The sequence below is a fragment of the Suncus etruscus genome, chromosome 5 (genome assembly GCF_024139225.1).
Source record: "Suncus etruscus isolate mSunEtr1 chromosome 5, mSunEtr1.pri.cur, whole genome shotgun sequence".
Taxonomy (NCBI): domain Eukaryota; kingdom Metazoa; phylum Chordata; class Mammalia; order Eulipotyphla; family Soricidae; genus Suncus; species Suncus etruscus.
Window position 1 is genome coordinate 4,331,157 of NC_064852.1, and position 13,768 is coordinate 4,344,924.

General features: G+C 41.5%; 1 protein-coding gene across 2 annotated transcripts in view; it reads left to right on the forward strand.

Moving 5' to 3' along the window:
- BRINP1 (BMP/retinoic acid inducible neural specific 1) overlaps positions 1 to 8,671 on the forward strand; it is a 230,000-nt gene extending 221,329 nt beyond the window's left edge. For both annotated transcript variants that reach the window (XM_049773819.1, XM_049773820.1), the window contains exon 8: positions 7,069 to 8,671. In XM_049773819.1, coding sequence (XP_049629776.1) covers positions 7,069 to 8,209 — 1,141 coding nt within the window. In that variant the 3' untranslated portion in view covers positions 8,210 to 8,671. The remainder of the gene's footprint in view (positions 1 to 7,068) is intronic.
- Positions 8,672 to 13,768: the final 5,097 nt, after the last annotated feature.

Below are 13,768 nucleotides of genomic sequence, written 5' to 3' on the forward strand. Positions count from 1 at the left end.
GAATCCACAGTTGATGTTGCCTGCCACCTGTCTCCAGACATAGAACTATCACAGCCTCCCCAGTGAAGATCCTGGGAAAACTGATTTTAAAGAGACTGTTGGGTTCTTATTTTGCTACTCTGTTAGTTCCTCCTTCCTACTTTCTACCTTTCTGTACCTTCCCTCTGCCCTCTACAAATTAGATCTATGACCTTCACAACTAGAAAGCATCATCATATGGCACCATAAGAGTTGAACATTCTTCCCTGATGTTTTTCTTCTTGCTAAGAGCCATTCAGTGATGCCTTGCCTTCATGAGAAGGACTGGGAGAAAGGGAAATGTCTTATTAAGACAGTGGCAGAAATTCAAAGAAGGGAATGATCAAAAGCTAAGTATTTATCTGGGGTGGGGGGTTATGAACACAGATAGGGGCTGATGGCCAGTTATACTTCATATGAATGCATTCATAAAGCATTTACAACCACACATTTTGACTCCCTTGATGCCCCTATTTATAATCAGTGCCATCTCTTCTCTCTTTCTCGCTCTGTCTCTCTATCTCTCTCACTCTCGCTCGCACACAGAGATCATGGACATCCCACAAGCAAATAACAGGGTATCCTCAGATACCCAAAAGCAGTTGTTTGTCTCCCTGATCTAGCCTATGGAACATGGCGTATACATTTGAGGGAGGCTCTGGGAATTACTCAGATACCTATTATAATGTCACAGAAACATGCTGGAAGAAGCACAAAGCATAAATAAATGCAAGACTAATTCAAAAGCCTGGTTGCATTTTGGTTCATTTCCTCTCCGCTTCTAAATAAACCCTCCTGGTCGGCAAATGGGAATTATGTATTGTAATCTCCTATTTTAGCCTCTGTCTGGTTTTTCTCCCCTTCTCTCTTTGGCATCTTATGTGCATGATCTTCCCCCAAAATGCCACCGGACTGGCACTACAGTCCTGTCTTAGGCAAAACCTCCAATTAAAATCAGCAGGGAGTTGACTTGCATTAGGAATCCCAGCCTGGGTTCCCCACCCGGGTGGTGCCAAAAGGGGAGCATATGACTTTGAAAGCCCTGGGTGGCGGTGCCTCCATCCTCCACACGAAGAGTGACTCCAGCTGTGCCACTGCAGAATTGTCAAGGAACCAGAAATTCTCAGCAGAGGCAGAGACAGAACCCACAGGAGGGAGCATTAGGGTTGTCTCAGAGGACTTGGGTCAAGCTTCTCCGTGTCTCAGATAAAGGACCACTGGGTTTAGATCCCAAACTGTGATGGTTAGCTATATCCATGCTGTGTGGCCAGGGTGAAGTTATGTCTCTCTCTGACAGCCCATGGTCTTGTCTACACAAGGAAAATCATCCAGGCACCATATCTAAGCCAGTGAATCAAAAGACAAAATGATACCAGCTTTCATGTAGAAAACATCCTGCAGATTATAGATTCTAGGTTATAACATATAGATTATAGATAGGCAGCTAAGTCTTACTCAAGTCTAAAACAGAGAAATGGTACACTGGTGATGGGTATGGTGTTGGAATCATGTTAAGAGAAACCGTTACTAATAATGTTGTCAACCACAGAATCTCAATTAAATGTAAAAAAAAAATAAAGGTTAATAAGCTTCAAATAATTTCAATCAGGAGACAAAACTGAGAAATGAGCCAACCAACCATCTCCAGGTTCTTCTTGAAGGTTTTCTGCTTTTCTTTTGTTTTGTTTTTTGGCCACACTCCATGGTGCTCAGAAGTTACTTCTGGCTCTGCGTTCAGAAATTACTCCTGATAGGCTCAGGGAATCATATGAAATGCTGGTGATCAAACCAGTTCTATCCTGCGTCAGCCGGCACCCTACCACTGTGCTATCCAGCCCCAATTTGATTTTGTTTTATTTATTTGGGAGGGGGCTTTCGCTTTGAGGGGAGACCTCTGGTACAGTCTCATTGGGAGCCAACCCATCAGGTAGCAGGGTTTTCCAACTTTAGAAATAAAACTGCTGCAGCTCCCTGCCCTCTTCTTCCTTCTTTCTTTCCTTGTGTCAGCCTACTTCTTCCCATCCAATCCACTCACAACAATTGAAGCCTCAACCAACTTCAGGATGCTGATGCGAATAGGTTGGAATTGAGCTTTAGCTGCAATCAGAAGATGCTTGGGATCCCCAGGGACCCAGAAAAGCATCTGAGCACTTGGTCGTCACTTCTGTACACCGAGGGCCTGCTGTGGGGCTGTGTCAGCCCTCCCCAAGACCCTCCCCTCTGGAGCCAGCCAATCGGGTTCCTCCTCTGTTGCCAGGGTTGAGGCAGGCTGTCACCAGCTAGCCTGGGAAATGGTATTTATAGCTCACAGTCCCTCCTACCCTTGGTCCCCAGCCTCTCCCTGTGCACTTGTCGTGAGCCCCAATTATCTGTGAATGGAGGAAAGGGATCCTGGCAGGTCCAGAGGAAGCAAGGAATGTGATAATAGGCCTTTCGCATGCTCAAATTTCCAGTGTTTTTCCATGAGTTCACTGAATCTCTCTTCTCGGGGGCTGCATCCTTCTTGCTTGTTCTGTCATGCTGCACCCGAGGGTCACACGGTATTAGAAGCAGATTAGCTGATATTTCAGGAGCTACTTTTGACCTCAGACCTATTGTCCCTTTCTCTAGGCTTCACTAGATGGATCTTCAATACAATTGGTTTAGATATGGTGCCAGGGAGAGTTTTCTGTATATTACCAGGGCTCAAGAGTTCTAAACCATCCATGGCCTTAGCTGATACCTGAGGCTCAGGACTGCACAGGACTAGCTAGAGATAGAGAAGGTGATGGAGAAGGAATCAGGGAGGTGGAGTCCTCTTTGCCGGAAGTAGCTTGTGTTAATAAAATCTAGAAACAAACTGGAAAGAACTCGATGCTTCTCTTCATAATGAAATAGCAAAAGACAAAGAAAAAAAAATTCACTCATTTTGGGAATCTGTACTGGCTTCCACCAAACCACACCTACACAAACACCTCCAAAAAGAAAATTTTCTCTTAGCTGGCTCATGCGACATTCTCTTTCTCCAAATGTCTGAGTTATGAGAAATGCAAGTTGGACTGCATTTCACTTCTCTGCTCCCCACTCTAAAGTTCTTGCATCGTGTGCCATCCCACAGAATTGTCTCCCCCTACAGCCAATCATCTTGTCCTTGAGGTAAGGCTTTTCAAGCCCGCCTCACCTCTTCCGACTCCACCTGAAGTCCTTCTGGGTTAAGCCCTTTTCCAAATCTCCCCATTCCTTCCCTCTTCCTTCCCTCTTCCCTTTTCCCTAGGCCTCAGGCTCCTTGCTCTGTCGCCCCGCCCCCAGCCACCCCTCTGTGTCACTGCCTGGTCTTAAGTCTTCTTGCTGTGTCATTAATGCCTTCTTTGATACAGCCCACAACCTCCTGATTATTCTGAGGTCAGGAGTTGCAGGTGCCATGCAGCTCGCTGATGCTCCTCAGAGGGCCTCTGTCCCCAATCCCTCCTGCCTGACAGGGCTGGAATCCTAATCGGCCTCTAGCCCTTTTGCTCCCCCAGGAACTTTCATCTTTTCATCCCCCCCACTGACGATTCTGAGAGTTGGGCCACAATGAAGCATTGATGCCAGGAGAAGGAGGCTGCGTTCCTCCACAAAGGGTCCCAAAGATGAGACACGAGAAACGGGGCTCATAGAATGCCTGGCAGATGAGAACAGAGGCGCTCTAAAGGGGGGTACTGTCCTGTCACTTGGAGAGGGCGTGACAGGGGCAAGTGTGGGCCATTTGAAAGGGGCATTTTTGCAGCGAGGCTCTCGTCAGATGGAACCACGCAATCGGAGACATGTGGCCGGGCTCCGGCAGCCCACGGAAAAAAATATCAGATGACTCATAGCCAATATTCAGTCAATGTTCTGGTTTGGAAGGTGGGAGCCGCAGAGCTCATTATCATTCCTGCTCTGTTTGCTGAAGGCCGGGCTTGCTGCTGTTCTCCAGGCTGTAATAGGATTGATCTCACCACGCAGAGACTTGGGGAGGCCTGGAGCTGTGTGGGTGGACCGTCTCAAAAACTGATACTGCAGTCTAGAGGCAATATGAGAAGGTGGTGTGTGTGTTTTGTGTGTGTGTGTGTGTGTGTGTGTGTGTGTGTGTGTGTGTGTGTGTGTGTGTGTTGGATTTAGGCCACACCCTATGTTGCTTAAAGACTCCTCCAAGCTCTCTACTCAAGGATCACTCCTGGCAGTGCTTGAGGGACTGACCTTCTGATGCTAAAGATCAAAGCTGGTCCTCCTGCATGCAAAAGCCTGCACTTGAGCCCTGCAAGCTAGCTCTTCAGACTCTTCTTGAGTGTGTGTGTTTGTGTGTGTGTTTGCCACGCACATATGTGATGTGTGTTTCATGAAAAATAAGAAGGAATAGTAAAATTGCTCCACCTGTCATTCAGCAAACTTATATGCAAAGCTGGGCTCCAGACTTGATGCTAAAGGGAGGAAGAAGGACTTTCCCAAGTCTCAGAGCCTGAAAGGGATAATAATCAGGAATCCCAAGGTCTCAATATAGTGATTTTAATTTTGTGAGAAGGTTTCATTGACAAGGGCTGAGGGTACTACAAACTTAAATGCAGAGCAGTTTCAAGGAGTTTGCTAATTATTCCTCCTTTTATTTTCTCTCAGCAGCTAATAAGAAACACATTCTGAGAAGCCAGTTCAACAGTATCCACTTTCAAATATCCCATAGAGAAAAAAAATTGCTTTTCCTCCAACTCCAGAGAGATAGTGAAATCCCTGAGAGTGTCTCAAAATCTTCAAAGGAATAGCTTATATTCTCTGGGATAAGAATATTACCTTTTTAATAAGAGTACTTAATAAGTATATTTAATAAGAGTATTACCTTTTGAATAATTAGTCTGCCAAGTTCTTTGATAAGTGCTTTAAAAATCATTAGCTCATTCAGTTCTCTCACCAGTAAAAAAATATTAAACTTTATTTATGCATTTGTTTGTTTTGTTTTGTTGGGGATCACACCTACCAAGCCCTGACTTGGTACTGGGAGATCACCTCAGATGGTGTATGGGAAACCATAGGCCTTCTAACATGGGCTTTCAACATGTACTTGCTTCTAGATATTTGAACTATCTAGCCAACCTTCTTGGGGCCTTATTAGTCATATTTTAGATACAGAACCTGGGTTTCAAAAGGACAAAATGAGGTTTGTTGTTGTTGTTGTTGTTTTTCCTGGGCCCTAATTCTACTTGCATCGATGTACAGCCTTTCATCATTATCCTATTTTTATAGGATATTATCCTGTACTTTGTAGGATAAGCTCATTACTGAGCTTGGAATGTGTAGTCAGTAGTGAATATGGAAGACTAGATGGGCTAGTAGGCGTAAGATCTTCTACTGGCAGTATAGGAACAGATAAACAGGCTGATTTCCTAAAAGGCAGATTATGGGGTACCACCATCCCCATCAACAGCATCGCCCTCCACATCACTACCACACATTAAAGCCTGCAGAGAGGAAGGCCTTCTTAACTCCCACTTAACATGTAATGGAATGTACTGTGGCTGGGAACCAGATGACTTATCTATCTGCTCATTGGTTCTGTGACTAACCTAATGCCACATCTACAAATATGGAGCTGAGTTCCTTTGCTGAGATAATAAGAGCCAAATCTTATCAAGACTTCAATAAAATAGTTACCAAGTTTGGGACTATGTTTTCACCTAAACATGCACACAGGTTTCTACAATCTTCAACAATTTTCTTTGGAAGAGGGAACTAGTAGAGGAAATGCCCGGCATGCATTCCTTCAGTTCCCAACATAGAAGAACCGGAGTTTTAAGCAATTTCTGTGCAACCTTGAGTTTCAAACTATTTTATGGGTACAATTGTGAGGCTCATGTAAGAAATCATTAGTAAATATTTCCTGTCCAGCGGAATGGGAGAAGGTTGGGAGTGCTAGGTATGTGTAAGTGATTACTGGTATTATGGAAGACGGCCAAGAGGTGACTTGCACAGAAATGAGGAAAGATGACGGACCTCTGAGCTGAATGCTTTATATATTTTTTACCTATTTTTCTGTTGCTCTTTATCTGATAGGATATCTATCTTCATTGGAATGTTCAGTAGCTGGAATCTGGGATCAGGCATGGGTATCGTTTCTTTAACCGTGAAGGGGTAGTGGGAATGGGATCCAGAAATCCGTGCTGTGATGGAAATTCCACTGACATGAAAGCCATATATACTGGAAAAATAGAAGAAATGGCATCTTTCTTCATGTTTTGAAATGCCACAGTGAGAGCCATGTAAGATCATAACATGATCTCCAGAGTAATAGAAAATATAATTTGTTTTTGTTGAACTTGTGAATTTTTATACCTTCATGGGAGAGTCTCTGAAGTGGACTAAAATATCAGATTCAGTTTAAAAGAAATAAATAACCTAAGGAATTTTTGTATGTGTTCTTCTTTTTTTTTATTGCTGATTTTTCACAGTATTTTATAGTGCAGCATGAATAGTTTGGTTTAGACATTTTTTATTCCTTGAACAAACCTATTTGGGCATAATGAACAAAATCATAGATCTAGAAGGATTCCGAAGGACATGGGGTCTCAACGAACAAAACTCCCTTTAATTTATAGATAAGAGCAATGAAAATTGGAGTGCAAAAACGGATGATCATAAAACTGATTTGTGACTTTGCAGCAATCACCATATTTTAGTTTATTTGGTATGGAGCCATACTCAGCAATGCTGGGGACGTACTCCTGGCTCTGTGCTTAAAAACACAACCTTGAGTTTCAAACTATTTTCTGCGTACAATTGTGAGGCTCATGTAAGAAATCATTAGTAAATATATCCTGGTAAGGTTCTGGGAACCATATACAGTGTCAGAGGTCGAATCCGATTAAGGAGAGTGCATGGCAAACACCTAACTTGCTGTCCTGTCTCCCCAACTTCCCCACAATATCATACTTATAAATGACCCTGACCCCATCTGTCTACTACAGAGTCCTTTCTTTCAGCAGCTTCCATTTGCAGTATTAGCTGCATAACCAGAAATCACCTGTGTTGGTTTTAACATTTCCCCCTTCTCTCTTTTGTCCCCAGGACAATTCAGCAGTGGCTCGCGAGGGTCCAGTCCCTCCTCTACTGCAACGAGAATGGCTTCTGGGGCACCTTCCTGGAGAGCCAGCGAAGCTGTGTGTGCCACGGAAGCACCACACTCTGTCAGCGCCCCATCCCCTGCATCATAGGAGGCAACAACAGTTGTGCCATGTGTAGCCTGGCCAACATCTCCCTCTGCGGCTCCTGCAACAAGGGCTACAAGCTCTACCGAGGTCGCTGCGAACCCCAAAATGTGGACTCGGAGCGCAGTGAGCAGTTCATCAGCTTCGAGACCGACCTCGACTTTCAAGACCTGGAGCTCAAGTACCTGCTGCAGAAGATGGACTCGCGTCTCTACGTCCACACCACATTCATCAGCAACGAGATCCGCCTGGACACCTTCTTCGACCCGCGGTGGCGCAAACGCATGTCCCTGACTCTCAAGAGCAACAAGAACCGCATGGACTTCATCCACATGGTGATCGGCATGTCCATGCGCATCTGCCAGATGCGCAACAGCAGCCTGGACCCAATGTTCTTCGTCTACGTCAACCCCTTCAGTGGCAGTCACTCCGAGGGCTGGAATATGCCCTTTGGAGAATTTGGCTACCCACGCTGGGAGAAGGTCCGTCTCCAAAACAGCCAGTGCTACAACTGGACTCTCCTGCTGGGCAATCGGTGGAAAACCTTTTTCGAGACAGTCCACATCTACCTACGTAGTCGGACTCGGCTACCTACCCTGCTGCGTAACGAAACCGGCCAAGGCCCCGTGGACCTGTCGGATCCCTCCAAGAGGCAGTTCTACATCAAGATCTCGGATGTGCAGGTCTTTGGCTACAGCCTGAGGTTCAATGCTGACCTCCTCCGCAGCGCGGTGCAGCAGGTCAACCAGTCCTACACCCAAGGTGGCCAGTTCTACTCCTCTTCATCGGTCATGCTGCTCATGTTGGATATTCGGGACCGAATCAACCGCCTGGCCCCACCGGTGGCCCCAGGGAAACCCCAGCTGGATTTATTCTCCTGTATGCTGAAACATCGCCTGAAGCTGACTAACAGTGAGATCATCCGGGTGAATCATGCCTTGGACCTCTACAACACAGAGATCCTCAAACAGTCGGACCAGATGACAGCCAAACTCTGTTAACATGGGACCCCTTGCCATAGACTTTTCCCTTTTTTGTTGTACAAACATAACAGAACAAAACAATGTGAAACAAACACAAAAAAAAAAAAACCAATGCCACTTTGTAAAATGTAATTACTATTCAAAGAAAAGAAGGAAAAATCTTCATTTGTGGGGAACGACCACGTTCTAGCAACTGTATTCAACTGTTGGGCATGTTTGTTATTTCTATACTCTGTCATGAAGAAGGGTCTCAGCCTCTTAAGGAGCTTGGGGGGAATTGCTTCTTAGGCCTCAGGTGCTGTATTGAGGGGGGGAGATGGGGAGAGCATATGCAATGAATTGTAAAGATCTCTGCTGTGCAGGTGCTAAGATTAAACACTAAAAGAGAAAGAGAGATATATGTAATGTTCCACTGACACTGCCATTTTTCCTTGTGGGAGGAAATGGACATAGATAAAGAAGATATTTCTTCGGTTATGATTTCTTCCCTCTATGATTAATTCTTTGTGCTTCTTCCGTCTCGTTTTTACACAATGGTGGGGACACACAGTGACAGAGCTTTGATACCCAGATGCCTCTTTCATTCTAAAACAACTGCTGTTAATTTGATCTGGATAATAGGTAGACTTGCAGGGAAGAGGCATTCATACCATTGCAAGGTATTAAAGATAATAAGGATCTTTCACTATCAGCTCAGCAAAATCCATGATTTGGTTTAGGAAATGGCTTCCCGAAAAGCATTTCCCTCGCTATACACAATGACTGTCTGATAAAGTACTAGGGTCCCACCTTCCAAATCATTGGCTGTGCTCCTTCTAAATCCCTCTAGCCATTTGTATGCATTCTCCACCCACTTCAACTGCCAAACTGAAGTTTTTTTCTTGTTCTTTGTCCTGGAAGTTGGGTTCAGTTTTAGCTTTTTTTTTTTTCCTTTTTAAAGAACTCCTTTCACCCATTTTTCCCAGAAAGCAATGGTGGCATTTTCATTTGAATGAAAATCAATAACAAAAACAAAATGAAATATGGTAGGCTTAAATATTGCATTCGTCTGCCTGAGAGAATTCCCCAAATATCTAAACAATTATTCTTTAATTAACTCGTGTGTGTGCACACGCACGCACACACACACACACACACACACACACACACACAATCAACTATTTTCTTTGTTATTTGCGAAAATGGAAGCCTTGTGTAGATTCTAGGGGTTAACTGAAAAGAGAGACTCAGGAAAGAAAACTCATTTTCATGCACTTTTCTAGAGGATTTGGGCATATAGCTCTTCCCAGTCTTCAGAATATCTGCATTTATCTTTTTCCTAAGGTAGTGCTTGCTGAAGGTAAATCAGAGTCAGCAGATAGTTATTAATATACTGGCAGGAAAACTGGACCACAGATATTATGGCCAAAAGAGAAAATAACACTCTTCTGGTCTAGAATTCTGCCTATTTCAAACTTCCTCTTGACCTTGTGAGAAATATTACTTGTCTGCTGAAAGGACCATGACAGGGATAAGACACCAATTAAATCTAAATGTGGTGGGGAAATTATTTCCATAATGATAAAGTCCATCTTGATTTCTAGTTTTTCATGAATCAGAAAACATTTGGATATAGATTTTAACATGTGGCACAATGACTCACACATAATTTTTGGAGTTCAGTGTTGAATGAATTGCTGTGTTCATTTAAGTTAGAAATTCTTTATGCTAGAAATTACATGTCAGCATCAAGAATTTTGCAGAAGGACAGTAAATTGTCCAACATTCTCTGCACCAACTTCTAGATGAATGGGTCTAGTCAGAAAAATAAAGGTTTATAAAGAAATGGTCCCTGTATTTCTACCACTCACAAGCTAATGAAAAGGAAAAAAAAAAAACATATTAAACCAATTCAAAATTAGACAATAATGGCATCTCATCGTGTGCATGTGATGCCTGTTATTATAGTTTAGGCACACAAAGAAACCCTGAAGGATTTAAAGAAATCCATTTGTAGGGTGTGTAATGTCTAAACAGCAAATTCATTCTGAGTGTTCAAAGACAAATAGGACTTGAACAAGGAGTAAAAGGATCACCGAAAAAAAATTTGCATTGTCAATTTGTGGGTGATTTTCAAATAACAATTTAAAAAACATTTATTATCTTATTTAACAATTTATTGTGAACATGGGGTCACATCTGAGGTGAGTAAGGCGTGTGTTCTACCTCTGAGTCATATTACTACCCTAAGTACATAAGTAAGTGGTAAGCCCACCAAGGGTAGTAAGACTTATGGCTCTTAAGAGAAGTTGAAATACGTATGGATAATCATAGCCTAGAAAATGAACCTAAGAGGTTCCCTTTCTCAATTGCTTCTTTTTCCCTTGCATCTCTAATTCTCAAACACTTTCAAAGATTCATTATATAATAAATCCTTGTGTTAGCACCACACTCTATGTAGATGCCTGTGCAATCTTCATATAAACTGTGATGCCCAAATATTTTTCTAAGTCAGTTAAGACGTTCAACCTGTTTTCTCAAACCTCACCTGTGTTGCTGCTAAAGAAGCTTTCCTTGGGGTGCTGAAGCGATAGCACAGCCATAGGACATTTACCTTGCATGCAGCCAACCTGGGTCAGACCCTAGGTCATTTCCTGGCATCCCATATGGTCTCTTGAGCCTCACAGAGCTAAGAATAAACTCTGAACGCTGCCGGGTATGCCCCCCCCCCAAAAAAAAGGGAAGCTTGTCCACATTGAAAGTACTAAATCTATTATTTCATATTATCATATTCTAGAATATGCAAACCAATCTAATAACTAAAGAGTTCAGCATATAGAGCAATGTTCAAGGAGAAAAAAAAACAGACATCAAAATATTTATTCAATGGTGAAAGAAAAGTAATTCTTTTTTATAAATGAATACAAAGTTGTAAGGATTTCCAAATGTTTCTTACTTGGAGGAGGCCCTTTGAGCTAACATGGATTCCATCCAGCAGGAGGAAGAGAAACCTGAAACCTTCGAGTGATATTTTAATTCAATTAGTGTCTTACCAACTTATGCAGCAACCAAGGACCTGTAGTGCCTGATTAATATGCTGATGCTTAGGCAAAAGAGTGAACAGAATGCCCATTTGGATAAGGCCTGGCAGCAAAGCGTGGTATTGCCATGGAGACCACAGAAGGCCATTAATTAGCTATCAGATGGAATCATTGGAAAATTCTGGACCCTGGCATAGTTGGCCCCCTCAAAAGAGGAGAGCATGAGGAGGTCGCTGGCACAGCAAGCCCTCTTCAGTGATTAGATGCCTAGTTGTACTACATCCCTATGTCACAAAGTGGAAGATTGAGAAAGAGCAAATGCACTCAGCAGAAGGAAATAGGCTGTGGGACCATCCATGCTCATGTGTGTATTTTAGAATGTGGAGTATGTTGCATAGTTGTCCATGCTGATGAAATTTCAGCAGTTAACATTTCTCCTGGTGGATGGGCATAAAGTAAGGAGAATAAGATGAATCCACTAGATGGTGATAAATGATCAAGGGAAGAGATCAAAGAGGGGAGAAATGAATATCCCCTAGAAAAGTCGAATCAGATTACTTCAAAATTAATAGGGGAACTTGGCAAACTACAAGATATGAAAAGAAGAAAAGTAATGATTAAAGAAGCCTTACATAGAAACAGACATAATAGAAGTCACTCCAAGTATAGTCCCAATAAACACAACTGAATAATACTATGAGGAAGAAGATTGATGTGGTTAAGATTACAAAGTATAGTTATTTTTATAACTGAAACCCAACTACAAACAGTTGCAGTCATGGTGCTTAAATAAAGATATTTTTAAAAAATAAAGTATAGTTAAAAAGTAAAGAGAAAGATAGGTTTAGAATCCTTAACCCAAACATTCAGGAAAACTGAGGTAGCTTTCTTAGCTACAATTAGGCAGTCAACTTTATTGAAAGAAAAATGCATTAAGATTAAAAACGATCAATTCAGCAAGAAAAATGGAAAGTGTAGGGGTATAAACATAGACTTTTAGGCACAAAAGAACATTAAAGAACATTTTAACCTTTATAAATGAGAAGTCGGCCTAAAATCATTCTACTGGTTTGAACAGTGGCCGTGATCTTATTTCACTTTTCGAATTCAAAAGGGAAATGTAATCTAGCCAATTAGCCAAGACAAGAATCAGTGCTGTGACATTTAAACTGCTAGTTTATGTGAGCATACATATGCTCTCTATATATAGAATATATAAGTATATAATTTATAAACATATTAATTTTATATATTCAATATAGGATAATTTATTATATATACATATTCTTGCCTCTCTACCTTTCAATTTCTTATGTCACCAAAATTTTTTCTATAGCCATTTTTCCATTTAAATATCAAGACCAAACTTTGGGTGGTTATAATTATCTTGGACTCAGATCACTCTGAGAACCTAATCATCTGAGTGAATTCAGACTTGTCAACCCAAAACCCCTCAAAGGAGGATCTCCTTGAGAGAATTCTTGTTCATTGATATTTATTATCTCCCAGCCATAACTATAGGTCCTATAGTAAACTATAGGTCATATATATATATATTAGTGAATAATTCCTCCTCAACTTGGATTTAATCCTAAGTATCCTGAAACAAGGTATAAGGGACTTTTTTCTCACTGATGGTTTATAAACCTTCTTCCATCTCAACAAACTTACAAATGAAGAGAAATGCAGGGAATGAAAAGAGACACATTCTAATAAATGATGAGGAAATTGCCTTAAAAGTACTCCCCTTAATTTGAGGGGAGTCACACATCTCTAAGAAATGTAAAAGCTCTGGATTGTCACAATGAAAATGGATCTTTACATATATTATTGGATAATATTTACAGATCATTTAATGGAATTCTCTTAGCATTCTAGAATGTTAAAGTAGTTCAGTTAAGAACTTCTGATCTGGAGTAAATCTTTGATTCTACAAAATAGAAATTTTCCAATTTCAGAAATGAGCAGTTAGAATCAAAGGACGTTAATATCATCTCTAAGGGTTTAAACCATTGACAAACATTTTCCTGCTTCCCAATGTCATCATCGTGAGGGATATGGTTTCAACAAAGGAATCTGGGAAAGATACAAAAATTTAATTTATGACAGTTACATCAGTAAAAATGAAACCTGTTAAATCACTTGAAATAAATAAGTGGACATGAATCCCAAAGTGAGTTGCTTTCCATTTGAATAAGTGCCAAACTTCCAGGGTTAGACAGATAGTAGGGTGTTTACCTTTTATATGGCCAGCCTGGGGTCAATTCTTGGCATTCCCTATGGTTCCCTGAAACACTGTCATGAGTGATTTCTGAGTACATATCAAGGAATAATCCCTGAACATCGTCAAGTGTGGTAAAAAGGCCAATAAAATAATACAAAGTTCCTTATTTGTTAAGTGTATACTTCCACTAATCCATGTCAACAACCCACACACAGACACACACACATACATACTTTTGCCTGCACCAAAAGCAATGTTTATCCCTGAATGAACAAGGTCCTTTCTACATTAGAATTGTACAGTTTCAAAAAAGAAAACAAAAAACAAATTAAA